This window comes from Microtus oregoni, unplaced genomic scaffold (genome assembly GCF_018167655.1).
Source record: "Microtus oregoni isolate MIOR12 unplaced genomic scaffold, Mior012 000012F_ref0000307, whole genome shotgun sequence".
Taxonomy (NCBI): Eukaryota; Metazoa; Chordata; class Mammalia; order Rodentia; family Cricetidae; genus Microtus; species Microtus oregoni.
Genome location: NW_024543071.1, coordinates 26,595,897 through 26,621,484, shown reverse-complemented (window position 1 = coordinate 26,621,484; position 25,588 = coordinate 26,595,897). Strand labels below are relative to the sequence as shown.

Genomic DNA, 25,588 nt, shown 5'->3' with positions numbered 1-25,588 from the left:
CGAATGTAAGCCAGAGAACAATAGAGGAAGAGAACTTTACACTGACCTCTGCTGTCTACATACACATTCACACCTGCACATGCACATACACACATGTGAACAGGTATAGATGCATACAACACACACATGGTTTTTATATGAAACCTTCCCAGTTTTAAATTGTGATAACTGACTTAAAACTTAAAGTTTACCGCAAACCACCAAATTTACTCTTTATGACAACCACAGGTAGCATTTGGGACTGTAGCTCACTGTAGCCCTGAGGGTTGTGTGGAATTGATTCTGGGGAAGCCTGAAACTTCTGGATGGGTAAATGCAATGTTACAATCTGAGCCATTTCTAGGGGGGCTGATGGGAGATAGGGGAATGGTAGAAGCCAACCAGACAGACACTAAGGCTAGGGAAAGAAGGGCAAAGACAGGCTTAGGTTTTTGTATAGCATGGACATAGTCCCTATGCCTGCCTGGTCCAGCTGCCTACACAACCACTCAAAGCTGTCTGCATTTGAGTCAGTGATTCTCAGCTTTCCTAGTGCTGCAACCCTTTAATACAGTTCCTGATGTTGAGGTGACGCCCCCCCAACCGTAAAATTATTTTTGTTGCTATTTCAGGTAATTTTGCTGCTGTTCTGAATTGTAGTGTAAATATCTGATATGCAGGATGTCTGATATGCAACTCCCTAAAGGGGTCGTAACCCACAGGTTGAAAACCCCTGTTCTATGCAGGCAGAGTTTTTCTGTGTTCCAGCAGTTACTCCCAAATAACTACACTGAGACTTAATATTATTTATTAAGTGCTCGGCCGATAGTTTAAGCTTGTTTTTAGCTACCTCTTGTAACTTAAAGCAACGTATTCTATTAACCTATGTGCTTTCCCGAGGCTCATCTACCTCCTAAGCATACTTCCCATCCTGCTCGTTCTGCCTCTCATGACATCTTCCCAACTCCACCCTTCTTTTGCCCAGCATTCTCTCTGACCAAAAATCCTGCCTAGCCATCGGCCAATCAGCCTTTTATTAACAATGAAAGGAACACGTCTTCTTAGTATGTGAAAGCATTATTCCACAGCAGCTCTAAATTGTCTGAGTATGAGCAAACTAAGATGTTCTCATCTTTTCTTGTTTTACCCATCCTTATGACACACCTCACCTGCATGAGACTTCAGCTGGCAAGAGAGGGAGGGGTGGGTGGAACATGTCATATACATCCTTGTGAGATGGAAGCTAGCTCACCATGGGTACACAGGGAAAAAGGAATCCTATTAAAAACTATATGTTATCACAAATATTAGGGTGAGAACAGATGTGTTGGGGTTAAAGCAGTTAGTGTGGGAACATGAAAGGAAAAACTAAAGAGCTTGCGGTTAGGCATCATGTAATCGAGCTGGCCATGTAGGGAAGGGAGAGGTGTGGGCCAGCATTCACAGGCCCGCTGCCCGCTTTGAAGCACCATGCCTTGAGGGACATGTGCAGGACGCTGCTGTCCTCTTCACGTATTCTTGCCCCTAGTGCAGCCAATTGCAAAAGACTGAATCATAAGTGGGTAAGAACAGTTTCTAGAAACCTCCACTCATTTTAGGAAAGAGACTTCTGAAAACACAGACAAGGAGTTAAATGTGAGGTGACCGAGAACAGCTGTGTCTACATTGTATCATGGCTGTATCTTGGGAGCTATGATAGGCATTAGCTCCATGGTGACACTACAAGCCGGTCACATAAATGTGAGAACAAAGGGCACCGACTAATCAGCTGCCTAGAACACCTGCAAGGCCAGGAGTAACAATGCCAGCCAGATTCAAGAGCTAGCAGACGGTCCGAGTCAGCAGCTAACAAATCAGAAGTCAGAGAAAGATGGGTGCGTGTGTGCGCGTGTGTGTGACAGGGTTGTGATGGGTAGCTCCCGACTGAGCCAGAACACAGACAGATGTCACCCCAAATGGCCAAACCTGTGATATTATTCCCAGAGTGCTAACCAGTCTGGGTAGAAATACCTCAGTTTTTATCAGTTTCCACAATGAATACTGTTACCCCCCACCCCCCCAGAGGAAACAGGTTAACTTTTTCCTGTCTCTTGGAAGTCCCTCCCTGTTCTTGGGAACTTCACTTTGCTCTATCCCTCACGTTCCATTAATGTCTCTTCATTGAGAGAATTAATTCCGTGTTCCTTTCTCCTACAAGTTCCCTGTCTTTAATCGTCACCAGAGCGAGACCACCAACCTGAGCACCACTCTCTCAGGTTGCCTTTGGTGACCCCTGAATTTCTGCTGCCCTAAGCCCCCGGGTCCTGCAAACCCAGGGCCAAGGATGTTTTCCGCTCATCCTTGATCATTCCTATCATTCCTTTTCAGGGTCCAGATGTTGGCTGCCTCACTTCTGTGTCTGTAGTCTGTGACCTGGTGACATGGCCACAAAGGTAGAAAATTGTGGGTCTGAGCTGGGCGCTCTGTATCTACTGGGAATAACATACGTATATCAGGAAGAGATTGGCTTTGTGAGGTGTTTGCTAGGCTGCTGTATTTGTACTTGTGGGCCTCAGTTCTCTGAAACTGAGCGTCTCTTTCTATTCTTTTCAGCAAGGCTCCAGCAGCACAGATGAAAGGCAGCCTTGCCATTGACTTTTGTCCTGGGTTAGATCCTTATGGCTTGCTTTATTTCTGATTGCACTGCATAGTGTGGTGAGTTTTTATGCTGTTTGTTTGCTTGGTTGCCTTAGAAAAGCAATACTTAAACTTTTTGGTCTAAAACATTACTAAAGAGTTAAAAGGTTTAAGGTTGGTTATTTCCACTCTTAAATATTGAAACAGACATTAAGAATATTGAAGTGGAGATTCTGTGAATTACTTCACCCATTTTGGCACCCTCTAAAACACAATTGTAAGAGATAGATACCAAAAAACAACAACAACAACAACAAAAAAAAAAGCTTGGGAGATGGCTTGATTGATATAGTGGCTTGCAGTGAAATTTTGAGGACTAAGGTTAGATCCTCATGGAAAGCTCAGCCAGAATTTCTGGGCTTGACTGTAACTCTAGCCCTGGGGAGGCAATAACAGGTAATCCCTTCGGCTTGCTGACTGCAGGAAGACAATGTCAGAACCCAGCCTGGGTGCTGGGAAAAGGGTGTAGAAGGCTCTCCCCATTGCTGAATAAACGGAGTTTGCTTTGGCTTGCCTGACTCCCAGAGTCTGTGCCCTTGACTCTGTGCCCTCTCACCCCCCCCCCAGAGGGAGTCCTTAGGACCCAGCCACAGCTGGCCAGCCTGCATAGCCACCTAGTGAGCTTCACACTCAGTGAGAGAGCCTGTCTCAAAAACATCGGGTGGAGAAGTGACTAAGGAAGACAGCTGACATTCACCTCTGGCCTCCACACCTGTGGGGACGCGTGCACATTCATCGCACACCCACATACATGCTCACCCACACGTGTTCCAGAAAGCAAATGCTGTGTAGTCATGTCATGAAAATAGTACTGACCGTGAATGCCCCTGGAAAGTACCTTGGGATACCTGGTCTACACATTGAGAGCCAACCTAAACAGCCTACCACTTTGTGATTCCTTAGCAGTTGTAAGACCCAGAACAAGGAACTTCCAAATAGAAGAACTCCTCTAGGAACAGTGCCGTCCAGCAATGGACAGTCCAAAAGAAAGGCCAACCAGTCCATGAACTTCTTTCATCTTCTATTTGGGAGAGGCTGGCTTCTGCCACTGAATAATAAACTTACATGTGAAAGGTCGCAGTGCTTAATTAATTAATTAGTTAGTCAAACTAATTAATTCTGGCATTTAGGACATACAAACTAAACATTTCACAAAAATAGAAACACATTACAAAGAAAATTTTGCTCATTCAGTTTTGTACACTTACTGCTGTGATCGGCCAACCAACCTAAACACATCGTTTCTTACTTGGCACATTTATTGCTTTCTATAGGAATTGAAATGCTGAATAGGCCAGGCCTCTTTATAGCCAGGCTGCAGGCATGTGACCTAGGCATAATTGATGAACATCTATGTTTCACGCTGTGGTATGGAAACTGCAAACTTATAGAAACCCCCTCAGGAAACTGCACATAGTTTCCACGGCAACAATTCGTTGCCAGAGTCTCTGGTCGAGACTGTTGGCGTTGTAGCAGATGGCAAGGTGGCGTTCTGGTCTGTTAGACTTCTGTGAGGTTTGGGTGGTGTTCCTGGAAATGCAGCCACAGAGACCGATTTCCTGGAAATCCATGATCTCTCCGTTATTCTCAGAATTCAAGAGAGTCGGGGGCTTTGCCCGCAGCTAAGAATCCTGCATGATGCATTTGCAGGCGCAGTTAGTGCAGATCTGTTCACCGTCACTTCCAGAAGTGCGTGTGTGGAAATCCCGGGCTTCCTTCTAAAATGCCTGTTTCTGGGCTTAGAAGCTTTGTGGATGAGTTCTAAGGCTCTGTGTTTTAATTAATTAATTTAAAATATAGTTTCATAAATCCGAGGGTGCCTTGAACTGATGTGTAGCTCAGTATGACCTTGAACAGAAACCTGACCCTCTTGTCGCCACCTGTCCAGAATTAACCCTACTTTCCCAAAGCCCAATGACCAACTAGAATTTCTTTGTTCCCATGCGCCCTCCCCCACCCATTCACACTGTCCTGGTTCTTTCTTTAACTCCCCCTTTACCCTCTTTGATGTTTGAGACAGGATCAGGGTCTCACTTAGCCCAGGCTGGCCTTCAATTTTCTGTATAGCTCTAGCTCTCTCTGTAGCTGAAACTGACTTTGAACTCCTGATCCTACTGACTCTGCCCCATTAGTGCGGAGGTTACAGACAACGTGCAGCTGCATCAGACAGGGAGTCTCTTCAGCTCTTCAGTTTTGTTGTTTTCTGAGAACTGAGAAGTGGCAATTACCCAGTGAGAGTGGCCTGCATTCTACGTCAGCCACAGTGCCGGAGTGATCAGTTCACACTGTGACTTGTGACTGTAGCTCTCTGTAGTGGCATTTCATTTGTATTTTTATAAATAAAGCCTGCCTGAAGATCAGAGAGCCAAACAGCTCCACTGGCCAGCCTTACAGACCAGGCAGTGGTGATAGCACACCTTTAATCCCAGTACTAGAGGAATGTAAGACGGGAGGAGACAGCTCTCAGACAATCTCCTGAGATTCCTGAAGGCAGGATCGCCATTTCAGACTGAGGTTGAGGTAAGAGCCAGTGCCTGGCTGTTTTGCTTTTCTGACTTTCAGGTTGAACCCTAATTTCTGTCTCTGGTTTTTTTATTTATCATGCTCCAGTTCTCCAAGGCAGTTTCTTTTCTGACATCTTTGTAACTCGGCATACTGCTCAGTATTTACTCTATGGTTATCTGGAGACAAGAAGGAAAAAGCCAGAACCTAGTGGCACAGTCATTTTTTCTTTGAAGGGTTTCTGTGGGTTTGGAATGAAAACTGACATCAAGATGAGTTGACTGACCTGATTGGAGCTTTCTGAAATCACAGAATGTTGCAACTTAAGAGACTGCCACCTGCCACAGGCTCCTAAGTGAGAAGATGGATGTCCAGATGTGACGGGGTTAGAGGTGGAAAGTGGGGATGGAGAGGATGTCCTCACTGATGTCCAGAGAAAAGGCTAGCAATGGTTATGATTTAGCACTGTTGAAATCTAGTTTCCTCAGCTGAAAATGAAAGATTCTGATAATTGTAATGCTTATAATATTGGCTATGGGATAGGAACTCTTTATAGTCTACTTGCTAACTCATTTAATCCTTGTTACAGCCATGTCATTGGTACTGTTACTTCTCCAGTTTTCAGATGTTCCAACACTGTAACTTATCTGTAGTCACACAGCTGGCTGGCTTTCTATTCATTTCCTTGGGTTTAATGGCTGTACCCATCCCAGATTTTTATGGGCATGTGTCTGAGCATAGCCTACCTAGATTCTCTGCATGCTATCTTAAGGTTGCAGTCAAACCTTTGACCTAGTAGGACAGACTAGGGATCTGTAACTTGGGTGTTGGTGAGTAGGGGCTCAGCTGTGGCTGTGGCTCCTCCTTGAAGTGCTTGTGGGTTTTGGTAGAATTGGCTTTCTCGCAGCTGCAGAACTCTTGGCATCTGGATCTCAAAACAAGCAAAGCACCTGCTTCTGTTCAAAGTCTCACTTCCTTTGGTGAGGACCAGGTGGTAGCCTGGGTTTTAATTCGCTTAATACTAACTGCTTAAGGGGCTGCAATATATGTCATAAATCCTCATCTTTAGTGTATAATGGAACATAATCATGGGAGCAACCTTCATTTATCATGTTTGGTAGGCAGAAGGCCCACTAAAACTGGTCTTGTCCCTTCTCAAGGGGAGGGGACTCCACAAACTGGTTCATAATGGCAGGACTCATGGAGTTGTCTTATACTTCCTGAAACCCAGCCTGGCTCCAGGCTCCTCTCCAGTCAGTGACCCCAGCATTCTTGATCATAGTAATTATGTTCTTCATTTTCTTTTTGAAGGAAGTAAGCCTTCAATAGGATTCCCAATAAACTAATACAGCAGCTTCACATGCTCTGCTCATCAAATATTAATTCTCTGCATCCCTCTGCCTTTGAGGGTCAATTTCAAGAACCCACAACCACCCATGGTTTTCTAGGGAAGAACTCTTTAGGCACTCTGGTTGTGTAACTTTTTCAGTGTTCACGTCCTTTTGAGTTTAGAACTTGGGGATTGAGACGAGTTCTCACAGAGTAACTTCAGCTTTGCTCTGTGTCTTTGAAACAGATGAAGTGATTGAGAAGGAAGCACGAGCTGAGCACCTTGCCTTTGCAGCCGGGACAGCATGGAGCAGCCGTTCACTGTGAACTCGCTGGTAAGTTCTCCCAACTGACACTTTGTCTATGATTGGAAAGCTCCAAAAGAGCAGAAAGGACCGACCATGAAGAGAATCACAGCCACTTCAAGAAGCATAGCACTTCCTTACAGCTTTGTGTGCAGCTGTGTCCTTTGGGGAAGTGACTAATAAAGCCATCTTTGCCAGACAAAAATATCATTTTACTGACACACCTGTGAAATTTTAATCTGTGTGGCTAGATTCTAAGAGTGTAGATCCTTTCGAGAAATACTGGAGGGGATTTCAGCATGGACATCACCTTGATTGCTTCAATCTCAGCTTCTCTACTGATAGAAGCTGGAGGTTTGCTTTGGGTGGCAGTAACTGGAAAAGAGTCAGGTGCTCAGCATGGCGCTGGCAGTGTTGCTTGTGCATCCTCCTTGTGTGCCTGCAGTTTTGAAACTCTCGCTCTTCTCACTTTCCCTCTACAGCCCTGCAGAGTTCACACCTTTTCTAGCTGCATCCCCTGAAGTGCATTGTGTTGGAAAGGAAGGAACCAGGACTTTGAGAACGCAATGTGCTTGTTTGGTGCCCCAGCTCAGTCCCTCAATGTGAATACAGGATGCTATGCCATCTCTTTGGCCCTCCTTTGTGCTGTGCTCTCAGACTATTGAGGGGACTTGATAAATGGAGGCTGTTAAATTTTTCCTCCAGATGGAACTCACGGTAACGGTGACCCTGAGAACAACAGTGGTCTGAATACCATGTCTACACAAAACACAGACCCTGAACACATAAAGAGCATAAAGAATTAGAAGTCCCTTGAACTGAAGTGGGTTGTAGCAAGAATGCTTTAATCCTGATCAAGAATGACTTTCGTAGACTCCTTGAGAAGGAGGTACTGCAGAAACCTTGAACTTCCTGATCCCAAGGGGCACAAGCTCCCATCCCTATCCCTCTGTAGGGAAGTCCTCAGCAGCTTCTCTGAAATTATAAAATTATTCAGAAAGCTACAAGAACAGTACCGTAAGGTGTGGGTCAAAGCAAGAATGTGTGAAAGTGTGTTTTTCTATGTGACTTAGTACTTTATTTTTTAATTGATGGAATATTTTTAAATGTTTTTTCAATTTTTAGAGAATTCTATACATTCGTACAATGTATTTTGATCATATTAGCTGCCTACTCCTCCCCTTACACTTCTCAGAGCTGTGGCTACCCACTCTCCCTCCCAACGTTATGCCTTCTCTTTTTATGTAGTCCACAGAGTCCAATTTGTGCTGCCTGTGAACTCATGGACATGGGGTACTAAAGCATGATTAACCTACCAGAGGGCCACACCTTCAAGGAAAACCAAATCTCCCTCTCCAAGAATCCATCAACTGTCAAGAGCCCCTCAACTAGAAGTGGGGGCTCATGAGTCTCTTCCCAATTATGTTGGAGTGTTGACTGACTTCATCTTGTATAGATCTTGTGCAGTCAAACAGACTGTCTGAATTCATGCGTGCATCTGACATGTCAGGAAGACAGTCTTTTACACCTCCTTGACCTCTGATTCTTATCTCTTTCTATCCCCTCTTCCATTATGGTTCCCGAACCTTGGAGGGTCTGTAATATAGATGTCCCTTTTGTGGCTGAGCACTGCATAGACGCTTAATTATTCTCTGTACTTTGACCAGTTGTGAGTTTCTGTATTAACTGTCATCCACTGTAAAAATAAACTTCTTTGATATGGTCCAAGAGCTGCATAAATTTATGGGTATTTAGAGAGCAGTTTCATATTCTGTCTGTTTAGCAAAATAACGGTAGTAAGTCCTATGAGCTCCCAAACATGGGTTCTTGGCTAGCACCAAGCATGCATTTCCTTATGACCTTAAATTCAAGGAGAAAAGCAGTTGGTTACCTCCACAACATTCATGCCACTATTGCACCCAAGGGCATATCTCACCATATTAGTCATTATTGTATCTCACAGGGGCCATAGTTGGATAAGACTGCTGATAACCTTTTTTTGTCAGCAGCCTAAATAGCTTCTTTGCCAACAGGGAGGAACTTCCTGGTCAGTACTAACTTGATTTCTCCATGTATTGTTAACAAAGTATGTAATGCCTTCAGCAATAAAGTCTTACTACCAAGTTCTAGTGAAAAAACAAGAGCAATGGTGATAGCCTGTATTGCGTAGGAGGTCTCCAGCACACCCCTCATAAAATAGTGTGAGAGGAGGTATCATACACCTGGCACTGTGCTTTGTATCTCTCACTCTCCGATAATTGGAAGAAGCATTATTACCTGGATAAGATAACTATAATTATATGTTTTATGACTCTCTCTCTCTTTTGATAGACAGATATTTAGGAAGCTTATAAAACAGGTTTCCATATGGTTTTCTCAAACATCCTTAGTGTTAGTTTTCTCTTCTTGCCCCATTCTCTGCCCTTGCCCCTAATCCCCTCCCTATTTATGCCTCTTTACCCATTATTCTCCTCCCTTTATATCACCTGAGCCCTACTGTCTCTTGTTACCTTAAGATCTTTTGTTTTAACCCTTCCCATCCCACCAATGACCCCTTTCCCATTTCCTGGCTTCTACAGGTATTCCAAGTTAGATACGCAAATCTAAAGATTTAATGCTAAGATTTACATTTGGCTAAGAGCACGCTCCATTTGTCTTTCTGGGTCTTTGGATACCTCACTCAGGATAATGTTTCCCAATCTTGTCCATTTACCTGAAATTTTCATTCTTTAAATTTTTTCTTTGCAACTGAATAAAATTCGATTGTATCTAGGGACCTTATCTTCATCACCCTTTGTGCAGCTGATGGCATCTCGATTGTTTCCATGCCCTAGCTATTATAAATAGAGCAATGATGAACAAAGTTGACCATGTGTCTCCTACACAGGAAAGAGAATGGTTTGGGTATACGCTGAGCAGTGATGTATCTGGATCATATGGTACATCTATTTGTAGTTTTTGAAGAACTCCCACACTTATTCCCATAGCGGTTGCACCAGTTTGTACTCTGACCAACAGTGCATAAGGGTTCTTTTCTCCCTACATCTTTGTCAGGATTTGTATTCTTTTGTGTTCTAAATCTAGCCATTCTGACTGGAATACAGTGAAATCTCAAAGTAGCTTCTATCTGTAATTTCCTGATGGCTAAGGATGGTGGATACTTTAAAAATATCCCTTGGCCATCTGTATTGCTTTTTCTGAGAACTCTCTGCATATTGTTTAATTGGGTTGTTTTGTTCATATTTATATTATTGAGTTCTTTCTATATTAGAGATGTTAGTCCTCTCCCAGATATATAGCTGGCGAATATTTTTCTTTTTAATGCATTTCTGTAGGCTACTTCCTTAGTTAGTTAACAGGTTCCTTTGCAGTATAGGAACTTTTCAGTTGCATGAAGTCTCACTTGTTGATTGTTAATCCTGTTTCCTGGGAAACCAGGGTCCTCTCAAAAAGTTCTTACTTGAGCCTGTATCCTGTTCTTTCTTCTAGAAGTTTTAGGTCTAGCATTGGAATCTGTGATCCATTTGTAACTGATTTCTTTTGCAGGATAAAAAGAAAGGTTCCATTTACATTCTTCTACATGTAGACAGGTAACAACTTTCTGTTAGAGATGCTCTTTTCTCTGATGTATATATATATATATATATATATATATATTCCATTTTTTTCAAAAACCAGTGACTGTAACATGCATGAGCTTATATCTGGGTTCTTGATTCTATTCAGCCAATCATGTTGACTGTTTTTGAACTTTTTAAAAACTACTCTAGCTTTGTAGTATAACTTGAAATCAGAAATGAAGATTCTCCTGGCAGTGTTTCTCTTGTTCAGGGTTGTCTTGGTTCACTCGAGTCTTTTGTGCTTTCATATGAATTTTAAAATTTCTTTTTTAATTTCTTTGAAGAATTGCATCAGAATTTTGATGAAGATTTCATTGACTCTGCAGATGGCTTCTGGTAGGATGACCATTTTCACCATTGTAATCCTACTTGCCAGAAAGTTCTCTCCATCCTCTGGTGTCCTCTTGGCTTTTTTCTTCAGTGTTTTAAAGTTTTCATCCTATAAGTTGATTTCAAGGTTTTTTTTTAGCTACTGTGAATGGGATTTCCAGGTTTCTTTCTCAGTCTGTTTTTTTGTCAGTATAATAGGAAGGCTGTTCATTTTATAGCCTGCCACTCTTCTGAAAGTGATTACCTTCTGTAAAAGTTTCCTGTTGGAGTCCTTGGGGTATCTCATATATGGAATTATTTGCAAATAGGGATACCTTGGCCTCTTCTGTTCCTATTTGTATCTCTTATTTCGTTTTCTCATCTTATAGCATGGTATTTTATATAACATGCTTACCCTGATGTTAGTGGGAATGCTTCAAGTTTTTCTGTTTAATGTGATTGTTGGCTTTTGGTTTCTCATACATACCTTGTTCATTGAGATCTCTTTTTTCCATCCCTTATTTCTACAGGAATTTTATCATGAGCAGATGTTGGACTTTGTCAGAAAATTCCTTTGACAAATTCCAGCAAATTAAAAAAAAATATTTATAGGATATAGGATGTTAAATACACACACACACACTCACACATACACACACACTCTACAAGGATTGAAACAGGGCAGTTGTCATTTCCAGGCCTCTGTATTAGAAACTTTCACATTATTATATAATTTGTCTTTTGTTATTCTATTGTGCTTTAGAACTTTAAACTAATTCCTCCTGCCAGCTCTATTTTGGTTCCTAATGTCTAATGGAAGAAATGTGTTTTACTTTGGCATAAACTAAGGTAAGAAGAGCATATATTGCATTGCTGCTCATCATCTATCTCTAGTTTTGGAATTCCTGACCAAGAGAAAATAGATCAGAAAGTGTAAGGTGAGAATCAAAATTTTGTGTATCCTTTTATGGTGGTCACTTGGACCAGAAACTTCTTTTCTTTGGGAATGTAGAAGACTAAATATTACTATTTCTTGGAATGTAATTGGCCCAGGTATGCCCATCAATCTGCAGGAAAGTTACCTGGAGACCTTGCCTGGCACTTCCTTGGGTAAGAATTAGCAGGAAAGAGCTTTCATGTCCATTGCTAACAGGTCCAACCAAAAGTACCATCAGGCACAGGAAGTGGCTGCCTTCAGCATAATGGAACCTTAAGAAAAGTCTTATGGCTTCTGTTATATATTAAACCTTTAGAAACAAGAATCATTTCAGATTTCTAGTATTTTACTTGCTATAAAGTTGGAAATAAAGTAAATCAAGTTACATAAGAAAAACTCTTATGTACATAATCTCCTGCACTCTGCCCAGTGGCTCAGTTATTCATGACAGAATAAAGCTGTATCTGATTTAATTTTTTTTCAGAGCTTTCTATGAACTTTATTCAAACATTTTGCCTTCACTGTAGTTGGGTTTACAAGTTACCCATATTTGATTAAGGAAGGCTCCAAGATGCTGAGCCTCATTCTTGGACTGTGAAATACTGGTCAAATGCTCTAAAGCTGGAGAACGCACTAAGTCCTTCTGCGAACACTAACTGAAGCAGCAATTTTCCAGCCACCTCCAGAGATCCTGAGTTTGTAGATCTTCAGTGGAGCCAGTTAGGAATTTGCATTTTTTGAGAACAGCTGTCTTGCTGCTGATGCTGCAGGTGCCTGGACCGTACTCTTGAGACAGACAAGTCTGAACTGATGGGAAATCAAGCTGTGGTCTGAGTGCTGTATTCACCGCCTTGGCAAGCAGCCAGGGCTGTTCACATCCACATCGCTTACAGCTGCTCTTACATGTGGAGACCTGGAGTCAAGTTGTAAAGAACATAAAATATCTACTACTGTGCCCTCAATAAATGGAAAAACAAACCAAAACAAGCCATTCTTCGAGTCTGGCATTTCTGAAGCACAGAGCCCATCTCAGTTATCCTGACTGTGTAGGCTTTGTGCATATCTGAGAGTACACATAATGGCATTATTAGTAAAATTCAAAGATAGAAATAGAAATTACTTTTCTCCATAATGTATTACCATTTTCTCACTTGAGAACTAACTGACAGCAATTATTGTTAGATGGAAGTTGATTAGATTTGTGTTAAAAGAAAAGTAACGGGGCAGGGGTGGGGCTTGGAGAGTGTTCTTTTTCTCTGAAAGGGCTTCTCCAGGAGTTACCAGTGGTTTTTTTTTGTCATTTCTTTTGTATAGTGGCAATGGAGGGAGACCCTAGAAACTCCCGATTAAACTAGATATGTTGTGGGATAGAACCAAATCCTAACAATAACTTCATGTAAGCAACTTTCTGGAGAACCTCAGAGTCCCTTGACGTGAGCCCTCCTGTGACAAGAATGATCCAGAATGGTTAACATTACGACTTACATGATGCTTATACCTAAAACACTTGCAGACCCAGGAAATGCCACACGATTATACTTTGAAACCTATGAAGAGGTCTTAGACCAATAAAAGTGTTTATCTTTTCCTGGATGTGTGTCTCGGGTGTGACTGTGCAAATAGGTCTTACATTGGTCCTATCATTAACTCTTATAAAAGGATTTTCGGAGGTACTAATATTGGGTTTGTGGTGCAGAAATTACATGAATTAAATAGCTATGTAATTTTTAAAAACCTATAATCAGATATTTAAATGTTTCATTGCAGAAAAAGTTGGCTGCAATGCCTGATCATACAGATGTTTCTCTAAGTCCAGAGGAGCGGGTCCGGGCTCTAAGCAAGCTTGGATGTAATATCTCCATTAACGAAGACATCACCCCACGCCGTTACTTCAGGTCCGGAGTAGAAATGGAAAGGATGGCATCTGTATATTTGGAAGAAGGGAACCTGGAAAATGCCTTTGTTCTTTATAACAAATTTATAACGTAAGTCTTGTTTTAGAGGTCTTTAGAATGAGAACATTGAAACAATATTTATGTGATATTTTGACATGGCAGTTTGGATACCACGAGAGTTTTCATATTCAGACCAGTTTGACCATTTTCTAAAAACAGAATATGTATGTCGATACGCATTGAAACACATCGAGATACCCTCCACGAGCCTCAGGGATGAGAGGGTCAGGAGGGGTGGAGGCTCTTTTCACATCTATAAGTTTCATACTTGATACCATTTTCCTCCCGTAGCAAGAGAGCCTTCTGAGAGCAGGCGCCATATTGCTTCATTTAGAGCATGTAGAGTCTGCCATTGATATTTAAAGATTTGATCTGAAGGTTTGAGAGCAGGGACACCTTGTGGAGCATAGGAGAGGTGTGATTCCTGACGAGGCCACAGCAGTCCATTTCACACAGAATCCAGCAGCTGCCTTTGAGAAGCATTTGCTTGTTTACACAAGAAGTTAATCTACAAAAGAACTTTCAGAATATTGAGCAAGAGTGGCTACACCACAATATCCATCAGAAACTATCGCATGTGTGTTAGTAATGGATCCTCAGATGTGTGTTAGTAATGGATCCTAACTTTAGAGTTAGCGAAGGTGATTTTGGACTTCTGTTACAAGTTTGGTAATTTCACTGCCTAGAGGATCCCTTCTTAACAATAATGATGGACTCTAAGCTAAGCCTTTCATTGTTTTAGTTTAAAGCCACGTGTTAATTAGTTTCAATAATTTGTTTTTAGTTGGAAAATAGTTGGACATATTTATGTTTTTATTTGCCTGTGTGGCTAAATCAAGCTAATTAGCTTTTTATATCACCCACTTGCTGATTTTCGTCATGATAATATTTAAAAATTTGTTGTCTTGGCAACTTTCTAGTGTATAGTTCATTATTTATGGATACCATGTTGTACAGCAGATCCCTAAACTTATTCATCCATCTGAAATTTTGAACTGCTACTGTTTTAAAAAAACTGTGTGTGTGCACGCACATGTATGTGTGTGTGCACGCACATGTATGTGTATATGTTTCTGATGGCTATACATACATGTACATTTGTATATATGAATGCAGGTGCATGCATACCACAACATACACACACGGAGTTCAGAAAGCATCCTCATGTGTCAGTCTCTTCCTCCACCTTGTCTGAAGTCAGTGTTTCACGTAGGTCAGACTGACGGAAAGATACCATGTACCGGGGAAAGGATGGAGTTAAATGCTTGTTCTTCTTGCCTCTACTTCCCAAGTCTTGAGGATTGCAAGCGTGCATCACTGTGTGTGGCATAGCCTTTGTCTTTTAAAAATCCCAACTGAGATCATGAAATACTCATATTCTATATTTTGTTTATTTTATTTATGATTACAGTAGTTCACATGGGAGGATGTTATTCTGAAAACATTCAAGTTGAAAGAATAAAACATTTTTTAAAAAAAACTGGTTTTTTAATGATTCCACTAAAGAAGAAAGTAAAAACAATTTACGTATTTAATTCCCAAGTTAGTAAGCGTGGAAAATTAAAGTGGAAATTTAAAGAATTAATGACTAACTTTACCCTGACTGGGAAAAAGTAATGGTTATCAGAAAGTTGCACAATAAATATGAAACTGTGGGCTGTCAACCACAGTTTATGGCCAAAATGCTGCAAAAGTTTTAGTTTATGAATTGTATTTTTAATAGGTCATGTATTTTCCACCTTCAGGTCCAATGTGTAAACTCCCCCAGCACTCTCCTCAAGAAGGAGAAAGTTCTGAGCGTCTGTCCCAGTTAAGGTTTTTATTGCTGGGAAGATACCGTGACCATGGCAAGTCTTATAAAGAAAACATTTAATTGAGGGTGTTTCACTTACAGTTTCAGAGGTTCAGTTCATTCTGATCATGAAGGGAAGCATGGCAGCATGTAGGCAGATGGGGTGCTGGAGCTAAGAGTCATACATCTTGCGGCAACAACAAGTTGGCTACCTGTCATACTCAGGAAAGTTTGAGAAAAAGACCTTAAAGCCCACCCCCACAGTGTGACACACTCCCAATAAAAGGTGTGGCCCAGATAAAAGGTGTACCCTCCAGCCTCAAGGTCTGGATTAAAGGTGTGTGTCACCCAGTCTTTTCCAAGAAGAACACACTTCCTCCAACAAGGCCACACTTCCTAACAGTGCCACTCCCTGTGAACTTCTGGGGGCCAAATACATTCAAACTACCACAGGGTCTATGATTTTACTGTTTCTGAAGTCTTGGGCAACTAATATCTTTTGTTTAGTTTCTGCCAGCTTTAGTTGTCTCATATCAGAAATGGAAGTTATATTTGTGTTTAGGTGTGACATGTCACCCTGCCGTGAGGAGAAATTAAGTGAACCAGTAATTGCAAAGTACCCATATTAAATGATCTATATTCCACCATGATCTATTAAGGAAAGGCTAGGCATTCATTTTCCAAATCCGTATTGATCACTTACAGGCTTCATGCCAGGGATGCATCCTAGAATAAGAAGGAAAAACATCTGCCCCTGCAGACAAGCCATCTTCTTCCCTTCCCTGGGAGCAAGGCACCTGCCTTGTATGGTTTTCTCTTCACCTCTGCTGAATCTTTTTCCTCCCAGATGACTGGAAAATAACTTCTGTTTACCATGTCCGCTAGAGGTTCTGTTAGCTATGAATTTTCAATTATGAGTTTTTACAAACACATGACAGTGATGCTAATTCAGGAAAGGTGGTTAGGGTCTTTTTCAGGGATGAAAGGGATTTATACCCCTGTTTGAAAATCTTACACATATGTAAGATGGTGCTGTGGTGGGTTCAAGTATGCAAGGCCCAAGAAGGCCTAGAGCACGGAGGGAGCCTCTAGAGATCCTGACCTAATCCCTTGTCTGAGTTTGCTTTCTATTGCTGTGATAAGGGCCATGACCAAAAGTAGCTTGAGGAGGGAAGGGTTTATATTCCAACAAATGTTTCTGATCACAGTTCATCACAAAGTGAAGTCAAGGCAAGTACCTGGACGCAGAAACTCATGCAGAAGCCATGGAGGAACACTGCTTATGGGTTTGCTCCTCATGGCTTGCTCAACCTGCTTTCTTAAACAATCCAGGACCAACTGCCATAGTAGATTGAGCTTCCCCACATTGGTTATTAATCAAATAAAAGTCCTACAGATTGGCCTACAGGCCAGTCTGGAGGTGGCATTTTTTCTGTTGAGGTTTGTCTTTCCCAGATAATTTGAGCTTCCATGAAGTTGAGAAAAACAAAACAAGTAACCAGCACAGCCCTGCTATTTTTTGTTTAGTATAAGTATAGTGTAGAGTCAGAATAATATACACGCCAACCTTTATCGAAATAGTGGGTGGATGAAAAGACCATAGTTAAATAAAAGTTGTTGCCAGGTGGTGGTGGCACATGCCTTTAATTCCATCCCTCAGGGAGGCAGAAACAGGCAGATCTCTGTGAGTTTGAGGCCAGCCAGGCCAGCCTGGTCTACAGAGGGAGTTCCAGGACAGCACACAAATATACAAAGAAACCCTGTCTCGGTTGGAGGGGGGTGGGGATGTTGTTGAGTGTAATTATTTTTTAAAAGAATGCTCATTAGAAACTGACACTGGCCTTTCGCTGTCACGGCATGCTAATGCTGTGTTTTCTTCTTCTCTAGATTGTTTGTAGAAAAGCTTCCTGGCCATCGAGATTACCAGCAGTGTGAAGTTCCGGAGAAGCAGGATATCATGAAGGTACACGTGGTTGAGCCTTCCCTGTGGGCTCAGATGCCCTTAAGTATATGAGATTGATTCATAGCTTCCTCCTTGGCTTGTCCTCTAATGAATGTAACTCTCAAACCCCATTTCATCAGCCGTGACATTTTGATTTTCCCCTAATGCATTTAGTGGCTGTGATGGTGGCCATTCAAGGTGTCTAATTTACACTGGGGAAAAGAAGAGGGAGAGAAGAGAATGTGCTCCGTTAACTTCGGATGTAAGGCAGGAATTCCTTTACAGCTTCTCCCGGAGTCGGAGAGAACTGAGAGACCGGTTGTTCCCATGCACTTCAGCTGTTTTAGCTGCTGCATTATTCTCCACAGGATGGAATAACTCTTTGGAAATCAGTCCTGATTTTTGCAGTAGCCCCACATTTTAGCTACAGGCCTGAGCTGTATGCATGACAATGTTTCAATCCCTGAACCCTAGAGATGACAGTGGTTCCATTAACTTCTATTGCCTAGTGACATCATTACTGTCTTACTTTAAGTAAGTGTATACTTTGATTTTTCCATAGTAACAAAATCACTGAAACATAAGTTTCTTAGGACATAGCTTTGTTACTAAGTGGTTTGTAACCATTTGCCTCCTAGAAAGAAGTTTTCCCGGGAGAGTTTAGCTAGAGATAAGAGAGGAAACTTGGGAACTAGTCCTAACTGGACCATCAGCTCCCTGTGTGAACCAATTTCATTAGGTTTTTTCCTTCCTCTCACACAAGGGAGGGTGTGATAGAGCTCTATCCAGTTCCCTGGGTCTTTCCTGTCATTAAGAACTGCTAAAGAAGTTGTCTGAGCTCCCGACTCCCTCACTCGTCCCTGGAGATGTGAATCCAGGGACTAGCCTGGGACTCTGAATTCTCATGAAAGGTCCCTCAGCTGCTTTTTACATCTGACATGTGTAGGAATGTCTCTCCACTATCAACCCTGTTGTCTCCCTTGTCATGCCAAGAATAAGTGACCTCCAAATGCAAATATGAAATTCTATTGCTACCTTCCTAAACAAAATGCTTATCTAACCTGTAGAATCAACGGAGATCTTACAAAGGGAACACATACACACAAACACAGTTCACAGTTTATTTTCTTCATTGCTAGAAGCTGTATTTTGAAATCCTAGAATAGATTGTTTTTCTGAGGCTATCTTTGCTTCTTCTAACTTGGTTTCTAATATACATCCCAGCTGTTTCTTTCTCAGCTGATGTTCGGAAAGTGTATACTGAAATTCCCACTAATTGATATGTGTCTATCTTTTTGAAAGAAACTGAAGGAGATTGCCTTCCCAAGGACAGATGAATTGAAAAAGGACCTGATAAGGAAATATAACATAGAATACCAAGAGTATTTGCAAAGCAAAGTAAGTTCAATCGGCACATTTATTTATCCACTGTTTTGTGTGTGTGTGTGTGTGTGTGTGTGTGAAAATGGTTTTTGAATTTCATTTCTGTATGAGTTTTTGAAATATATGCATTTAAATTAAAAATTAAAGATGTAAGGATGTGAAGCTAATAAAAGATTCATGCAGCTGTCCAGATTGAGCATGTGCTCTAAGGATGCGGTATTTTCACTTCCTAAAACATCTAATAAAGAGTGCATTAGGAAGTAGACTTCCTACAGTGGTTTCAATGGAGCCTCTGACGAAGTCATTCCAGCATAACCTTGAGCCAGATGGCTGATACATTTATTTTTCCAGATGAATAGAAGCGGCAGACAGTAGACCAAAAAAAAAAGCATGTCTTTGATGTATTTAATTATGTAGGCCTTGGAAATTTAAATTTAGTTCTTAAATAGTTCAGTCCAACATTTCCTCAAGATAGAACAGTTAACCTTGTGGGTGAAACATAATCCTAGTTCCAATGGATGCTAGTTTCTGGATTTTTACTACACAGTGAAAGGAGACCAACGGGCATTGAAAGGGGAGATTACACAGTAAATCTAGGGGGTTCTCAGATTCCATATACAAATTCTTAGGTCTTAAGAGATTATTAGAGGTGTCGCTTTGCTTCCTTGTGGTTGGGTGACCATTTGTTTTTGAGGTCACCAGCTCCACCGCCTCTTGGCGTCTCTTCCATCTCATTACCTCTGCTAACAGTCCCAGAGTTTTGGGGGCATCGCTGGAAGGCTGGTTAGCTAAACTAAAGAGGGAGCGAGGATGGCACTCCTTCAGGGTGTCCCTGTGAGGAGCGTATGGGACAGCTGTGCCCCATGCTGCCGTGGTCATGAAAGTGCCCTCACACTGTCTACAGTCTTACCTCACGTGCAGGTTTCCAGAGAGGTAGAGCGGAAGCAGCCAAGGCTAGAAAGAGGGTTAAATCTACCTGAAGGCTCTGACTGTGGGCAACACCTGCCTGCCTGGGTGCTTGTTAGAACTGTAGAATCCGTGCCCAATCAGAATTGCTAATGCTAACAAAGTTCAGAGTGATTCGCGCTGTGAAGCATGGCTATAAGGTGAATCCACTCTGCTCCCTGCACCTTTCAGTAGCTCTCCACTAAGCTTCTTTCAACAGCAGTTGGGGAACTTACTATTCCCTTGGTATCCCTCTACTATAGTAATGCCCACATATTTTGTTAGGACTGGGTGTTGGCATTCTTAATTTTTAACACTACTTTTGATTAGAAGAAATAGAAACACTTTTGGGAACCACTTCCCTGTGATTCCCATAACATATGAATGCATTCTACATGTAGACAAAGACAGAAAGGCTCTGAGGAGCCCCACGCCAAAGAGCTTAGAACAGCGGACATACTCTATCTGTCATTTCGAATACTGCAGCCACCAGCACAGGAGGCTGCTGGGTACTTAGAATGTGACCCGGGTGCCTGGTGGTTTTATTTCATCTCAGTTTGAATTTAAATAGTAGCTTCTGGCAACTAGCTGCCAGATTGAACAGTGTTGTTTAAGGAACAAGATCCTTTGTTTGAAACTGCCTGAGGGGTCAGGAGGACAAGACATTGATATTTCAGTATTTAGAACCACGGGGGAATGTAGAGCATGAATTCTGTGCTTCATCTCATGAAATGTGACGGATTTAGAAACGACTTTCTTTATCAAATTCTGCATTTTTGCTATGGTGTTTACTTTTCTATTTTCCTATGAATTTCTCTCCTTTCTCTCTGTCTCCCCACCCCCAAACCCCCAGAAGACTAAAGAATCTAATAATTTCAGTTTGATGTTTTTGGCTTGGAAACTAACACTTTTATTTTCCTGGCAACCATCTCCTCAGAACAAATACAAAGCCGAAATTCTTAAAAAGTTGGAACATCAGAGGCTGATAGAGGCGGAGCGCAAGCGGATAGCTCAGATGCGCCAGCAGCAACTAGAGTCAGAACAGTTCCTGTTTTTCGAAGATCAGCTCAAGAAGCAAGAGTTGGCCCGCGGCCAGACGCGAGGTCAAGACTCCCCGGTGCTGTCTGAGCAGACTGATGGAAGCGGACTGTCCTGCTTTTCCACCCACCAGAACAACTCTCCATGGAATGCGTTTGCCGATCAGCCCCGTAAAAGTGATGGCAGCGATTTCGCTGATCACTCTCCTCCCGTGAACAGGGCCTTAAAGCCTGCGGCCACTCTGAGCGCCGTTCAGAGTAAGTCACTAGGAGGCAGGCGCACCGCCTTCTGTCTCTAACTTTACAATCCAGCCCAACTAACTTGTCCGATTACAGAGCAGACATAGTTTGTTACTGGATAGAGATTTTGAATGAGAAGTCCAAGCATTTCTTTTCCTTCTTGGTGTTTTATTCAAGACGCACGTACGTCTTAAAGGGAAACATACTGGGGACTTCCGAAAGAAGATACTGAGAAATGAGTTGCTGGGGCCCTAGCTCAATAGAAAGATAGTAAAGGGCAGTGTTTAGCATCAGCATGGACCAGTGGAGTGTCAGTCTCATCAACAGATAGCTGTGAACCGTGTGGGTTTCCACCAGCAGTTCCTGGTGTTCGTTTTAAGTACCGTCTCGTCTTCTCTAGCAAGTTTCCCAAATGGAGTAAGTAGGCAGTTCTCTTTGGCATAGGCTCCTATTTAAAAGTCACGGTAGGAAGCCATGCTACTTGGCTGGTAATTGTTTCCAGAGAAAAATGTGCTTTTGTTTACGGCTCGCCCACTTTCATTAGGCTAGAAGTTGCCCATAACATGCACAATAAGGAGTATTCATCCTGTGTCTCATGGAAAGTGAACTGTGCTCGGTCTGTGGGCTCGTTGGCGTATTTCCGATGTGCAGAAAGAAAACGCGCCTGCGAGAGTTGTTCCAGAAGGCGGTTGTGTAAGAGTGCTGGCCCTTTATAAACTTTCTTAGAAAATGATTTGCATATGAAATGTACATATCAGTTTACCCTCCTTCTAATCAGCATTTACTTTCCAGCGTTTTTTTTTTAAATGAGCTATGAAAAGTGAAACAGCTGATAGTGTTGAAATTTGTGCTTTAGTTGCTTGCCAAGATTCAGTGCTGAAGAATGAGACCAAAGCTTTGTTTTCTGTCATGTTTCTCTTTTCTCTGTCTTAGATTTAGTGGTTGAAGGCCTGCGGGGTGTGGTTTTATCAAGAGACCTTTGCCATAAATTTCTGCTGCTGGCTGAATCAAACACAGTAAGAGGAATAGAGACCTGTGGAATCCTCTGTGGCAAACTGGTACGGTCTTGTTTCATCTCTCAGTGGGTCCCTTTCAGTCGCAGTGATTGGAAGAGCAGGGTGAAAGCATTGGGGGAGGGGCTGTAAGTATTCCGAAATTAACCTTATATACCCGCACTTCCTTAAATAGCTGTTATTGTTCATGAACTCAGCATTCTTAAAAAATGAACACTAAAATTTCAGAAACACCATCAAACACTAGAAACAGAACATTTAGAAAACTGGTTGATTACAAGTCAAGATGTAAGGAATCGTGCTCAATGGGTAGGGAGGCCCTGAGGCTGGAGAGAGCGGAGCTGTAGAAGGATGGGAAGGCCAGTGGGCCCGGAGATGGCACCCCATCACAGCCCAGCCAGGACCTCCCGATCTTTACTTCAGGACCCTTTCTTTCCCATGCCCACCTTTTCCCCAAGAAGAGCCCAATGTGTTTCTTCTTTCTTTTTACTTAATTGTAAGAGCCATCTTTTTTTAATTTTGGAAAACACTGGTGACTCTTAGAGGAAAATCCTAACTTTTTCATAATTACATATAACTGATAAAAAACAAGACAGCAATCCCTACAACTCATAGGACTGCCTTTGAGTAACGCCACCCATTTGCCAACTTAGTCTTTGTCCCTTCACAGAAACCGGCCTTGCTGCGCGGAGACATTTTCCTTTGTAGGTCTAATATGCCAACACATTATTTATTAACCAATAACTCCGTTCCCCATTGCTCTTTTTGATGCTAATTCCATCTGTATTTTCTACCACAGAAATGGGTTTCAAGCCCCAAGCAGCGGATGCCCGAAACTTTCAGTAGAGTCAACTTTTCTGTTTGTTTTTGAATTGTGATAGTGCCGTAGTACAAGTGGTAAGGTCTGCTGGCCGATAGCGAAGCATCCCACATCCTCTTCAGAGACTTGTTACTGTTTGTGGATGATTGTTTTCCAGACACATAATGAGTTCACTATTACCCATGTGATCGTGCCAAAGCAGTCTGCAGGCCCAGACTATTGCGACATGGAGAACGTAGAGGAATTATTCAATGTCCAAGATCAACATGGTCTCCTCACGCTGGGATGGATTCATGTACGTCTGGCCTTAGGGGTTTTGGTTTATTTTTGTGTGGTGTGTTGTTTTCTTCAAACAGGAATTTAGCTGAGTTTAAATAGATTTTGTCTTTATATTTTCCCGGAGGTAATAAGTACACTGATTTAAAGCAGTTTCTTTAGTGCCAGGCTGTGTAGGAGTCTGTCACATCTGGATTCGAAAGGGGTAGCCTCTACTTTTCTGTTTCACCAGAGCTAAGAAAGGTAACACATGACAGTAGGCCTTTCTCTGATGGGTTCAGATAATCTCAGAGAAATGGCCAGAGTCTAGACTGTGTGGTGGTCTCCTTTCTTTGGCTGTGGGTCTAAATAGTTTATACATCTTTTTTGATGACACTTCTTTTAAACAGTGCATGCGTGTACCTAAGGGGGTCCACACATTCAGTGCCCTGCTCCACAGAGCAGAAGTGCCTGCATAAAATGGCTGGGGAATTGAACAAACAACTAGGGCCAGAATATTGGATTCTAACATCTGTTGGGCCACTATAGGTTTGAAACTGGATTTATACATCAAATAGACATGAGTTTAACAAATATCAGCTCCACTGAGAGCTCATGGTAGGAACATTGACAGGTGACTGTAACGGCATCTTCATCGTCCACAAAGTGGGAGCCTTAATAATTGACTTCCTATGATACTGAGTGTTAAATGAAATAACGCCTGCAAGAGACCTAAAGAATGAGCAGGGGTTGGTTTGCTTTTTATTTGTTTGTACAAAAGAGCTGGGGGTGTGGGGGGAGGGAGCCATGTGGACTTACACACACATACCTGCTAAGTGTTATTATGATATAGTTCAGGAGGGTGGAAGAGCCGTCACTCCCTCTCGGCCTTTGAGTCCCTCTGTCCTCTTAGGACCACTAGCTCCTTGTTTTCAAGTTCTCTCACTGACAGGGAAGCTAATGAGTTTCTCTCACTGATTTGATGTGAGCAGCAAATAAGATGGCATATGAAAGCCCTTTGAAAAATATAAACCATGCCTCGAACGTGGGAGTTTATTTGTTTAAAAAAAAAAGAGCAACAAAACTTGCTACTCGTTTATTTGGCTTATTTAATAATAAATAATACACTTTACTACTGGGTGGATGGAAATTGCTGAGTTTTATTTGGTTTGGGGTTTTTTTTTTTGTTGTTGTTGTTGTTGTTGTTGTTTTGTTTTTTCAAGATAGGGTTTCCCTGTGTAACAGTTCTAACTGTCCTGGAGCTAGCTCTTGTAGACAAGTCTGGCCTCGAACTCACAGGGATTCACCCGCCTCTGCCTCCCGAGTGCTGGGATTAAAGACAAACACCACCACCGCTTGGCTGGAAATTGCTGTTTTAAAGTCTTTTTTTAGCCTAACAGAATTTATCTAGAATACATTTTAAAGCAAAATAAACTATCGCACAGAGACCTGGGAAGATGGGCCAGTTGGTACAAGTATTTGCCATGAAAAAATGAGGACCTGAGTTCAGAACCACAGTACCTACCTAAAAAGCTGGGTGCTGCCACATGAGCCTAGAGTCCCAGAACTGAGGTTAGAGACAGGCAGATCATTGGTGATTGCCAGGAAGGCAGCCAACCTAGCCAAATTAGTGAGCGCCAGGTTCAATGGGAAAAACCGACCCCGCCCCCCCATAAGGTGGAGAGCCATAGAGAAATACACCTGATATTATCCTTTGGCTAACACATGCACGTACACACATAAACATGTACAGACACCACTGTATCATACACACATGCATTTATGCACATACGCAAGCCATAGCAAGAGAATTACAGCAAACTAAAAGTGGTAGTTTTAAAAATGCCTATGTAGGCCAGTCAGTGTTCATCTTGATGAACAATTCCCAAACCAGAATCAAAGGTTTTCCTACGATGTGCTGTGTCTGTTGTGTATGCTCTAGTGAAGTTAGGGTGTTTAAATAAAAGGATTTGTCATCACTCCAGACTTCTAAGATCTAGATTTTCCTGAGTCAAGCTGTTGTGACTGAATGAAAACGCACGGCTGTTAGTTATATCTCTAAAGCTCGAGGAACTGCTGGTTTTCACAGAACACGATAACAGCAGTCGATCCCGGGCTAGAGCTATATAAACTCGTCATCAGGAAGAAACTCTGACTGGATCTGGCAGACCTGGGGTCGAATTTTACATGTCTTAGCTTGACTGGCTCTTTTGACTCCTAGAAATACTTTGTTGTTTATCTCGGTCGTCTCCTTGCCTATAGAACGGGGATAATAACAACACTAACCTTCGTGAGAACTCTATGTCTTAATTCATGGAAAGCGATTTATTTTCAGCCCAGTTCTTCATTCTTTTGTAATAAATGGCATTTGCTGTTGCTGTCACCACCAACACCACCATCATCATTTTCCTTTGCAATGGGAGTACCATGCTCCCATGGGAGAGATATTCTCCTGAGCAGAGAACCAGCTCTTTGAGGCAGAAATGAAGGGCTCAGGTGTTTACATGGGTACATTCAGCCTGAAGTCAATTGATGGGCATAGTAACTTT

General features: G+C 42.1%; 1 protein-coding gene across 1 annotated transcript in view; it reads left to right on the top strand.

The window, feature by feature from the left end:
* Window positions 1–25,588, top strand: part of Stambpl1 (STAM binding protein like 1) — a 45,870-nt gene that overhangs the window by 17,236 nt on the left and 3,046 nt on the right. The window contains exons 2-8 of the mRNA XM_041661509.1: window positions 6,734–6,821; window positions 13,425–13,642; window positions 17,292–17,367; window positions 18,649–18,744; window positions 20,612–20,969; window positions 21,885–22,009; window positions 22,942–23,079. Coding sequence (XP_041517443.1) covers window positions 6,792–6,821; window positions 13,425–13,642; window positions 17,292–17,367; window positions 18,649–18,744; window positions 20,612–20,969; window positions 21,885–22,009; window positions 22,942–23,079 — 1,041 coding nt within the window. The 5' untranslated portion in view covers window positions 6,734–6,791. The remainder of the gene's footprint in view (window positions 1–6,733; window positions 6,822–13,424; window positions 13,643–17,291; window positions 17,368–18,648; window positions 18,745–20,611; window positions 20,970–21,884; window positions 22,010–22,941; window positions 23,080–25,588) is intronic.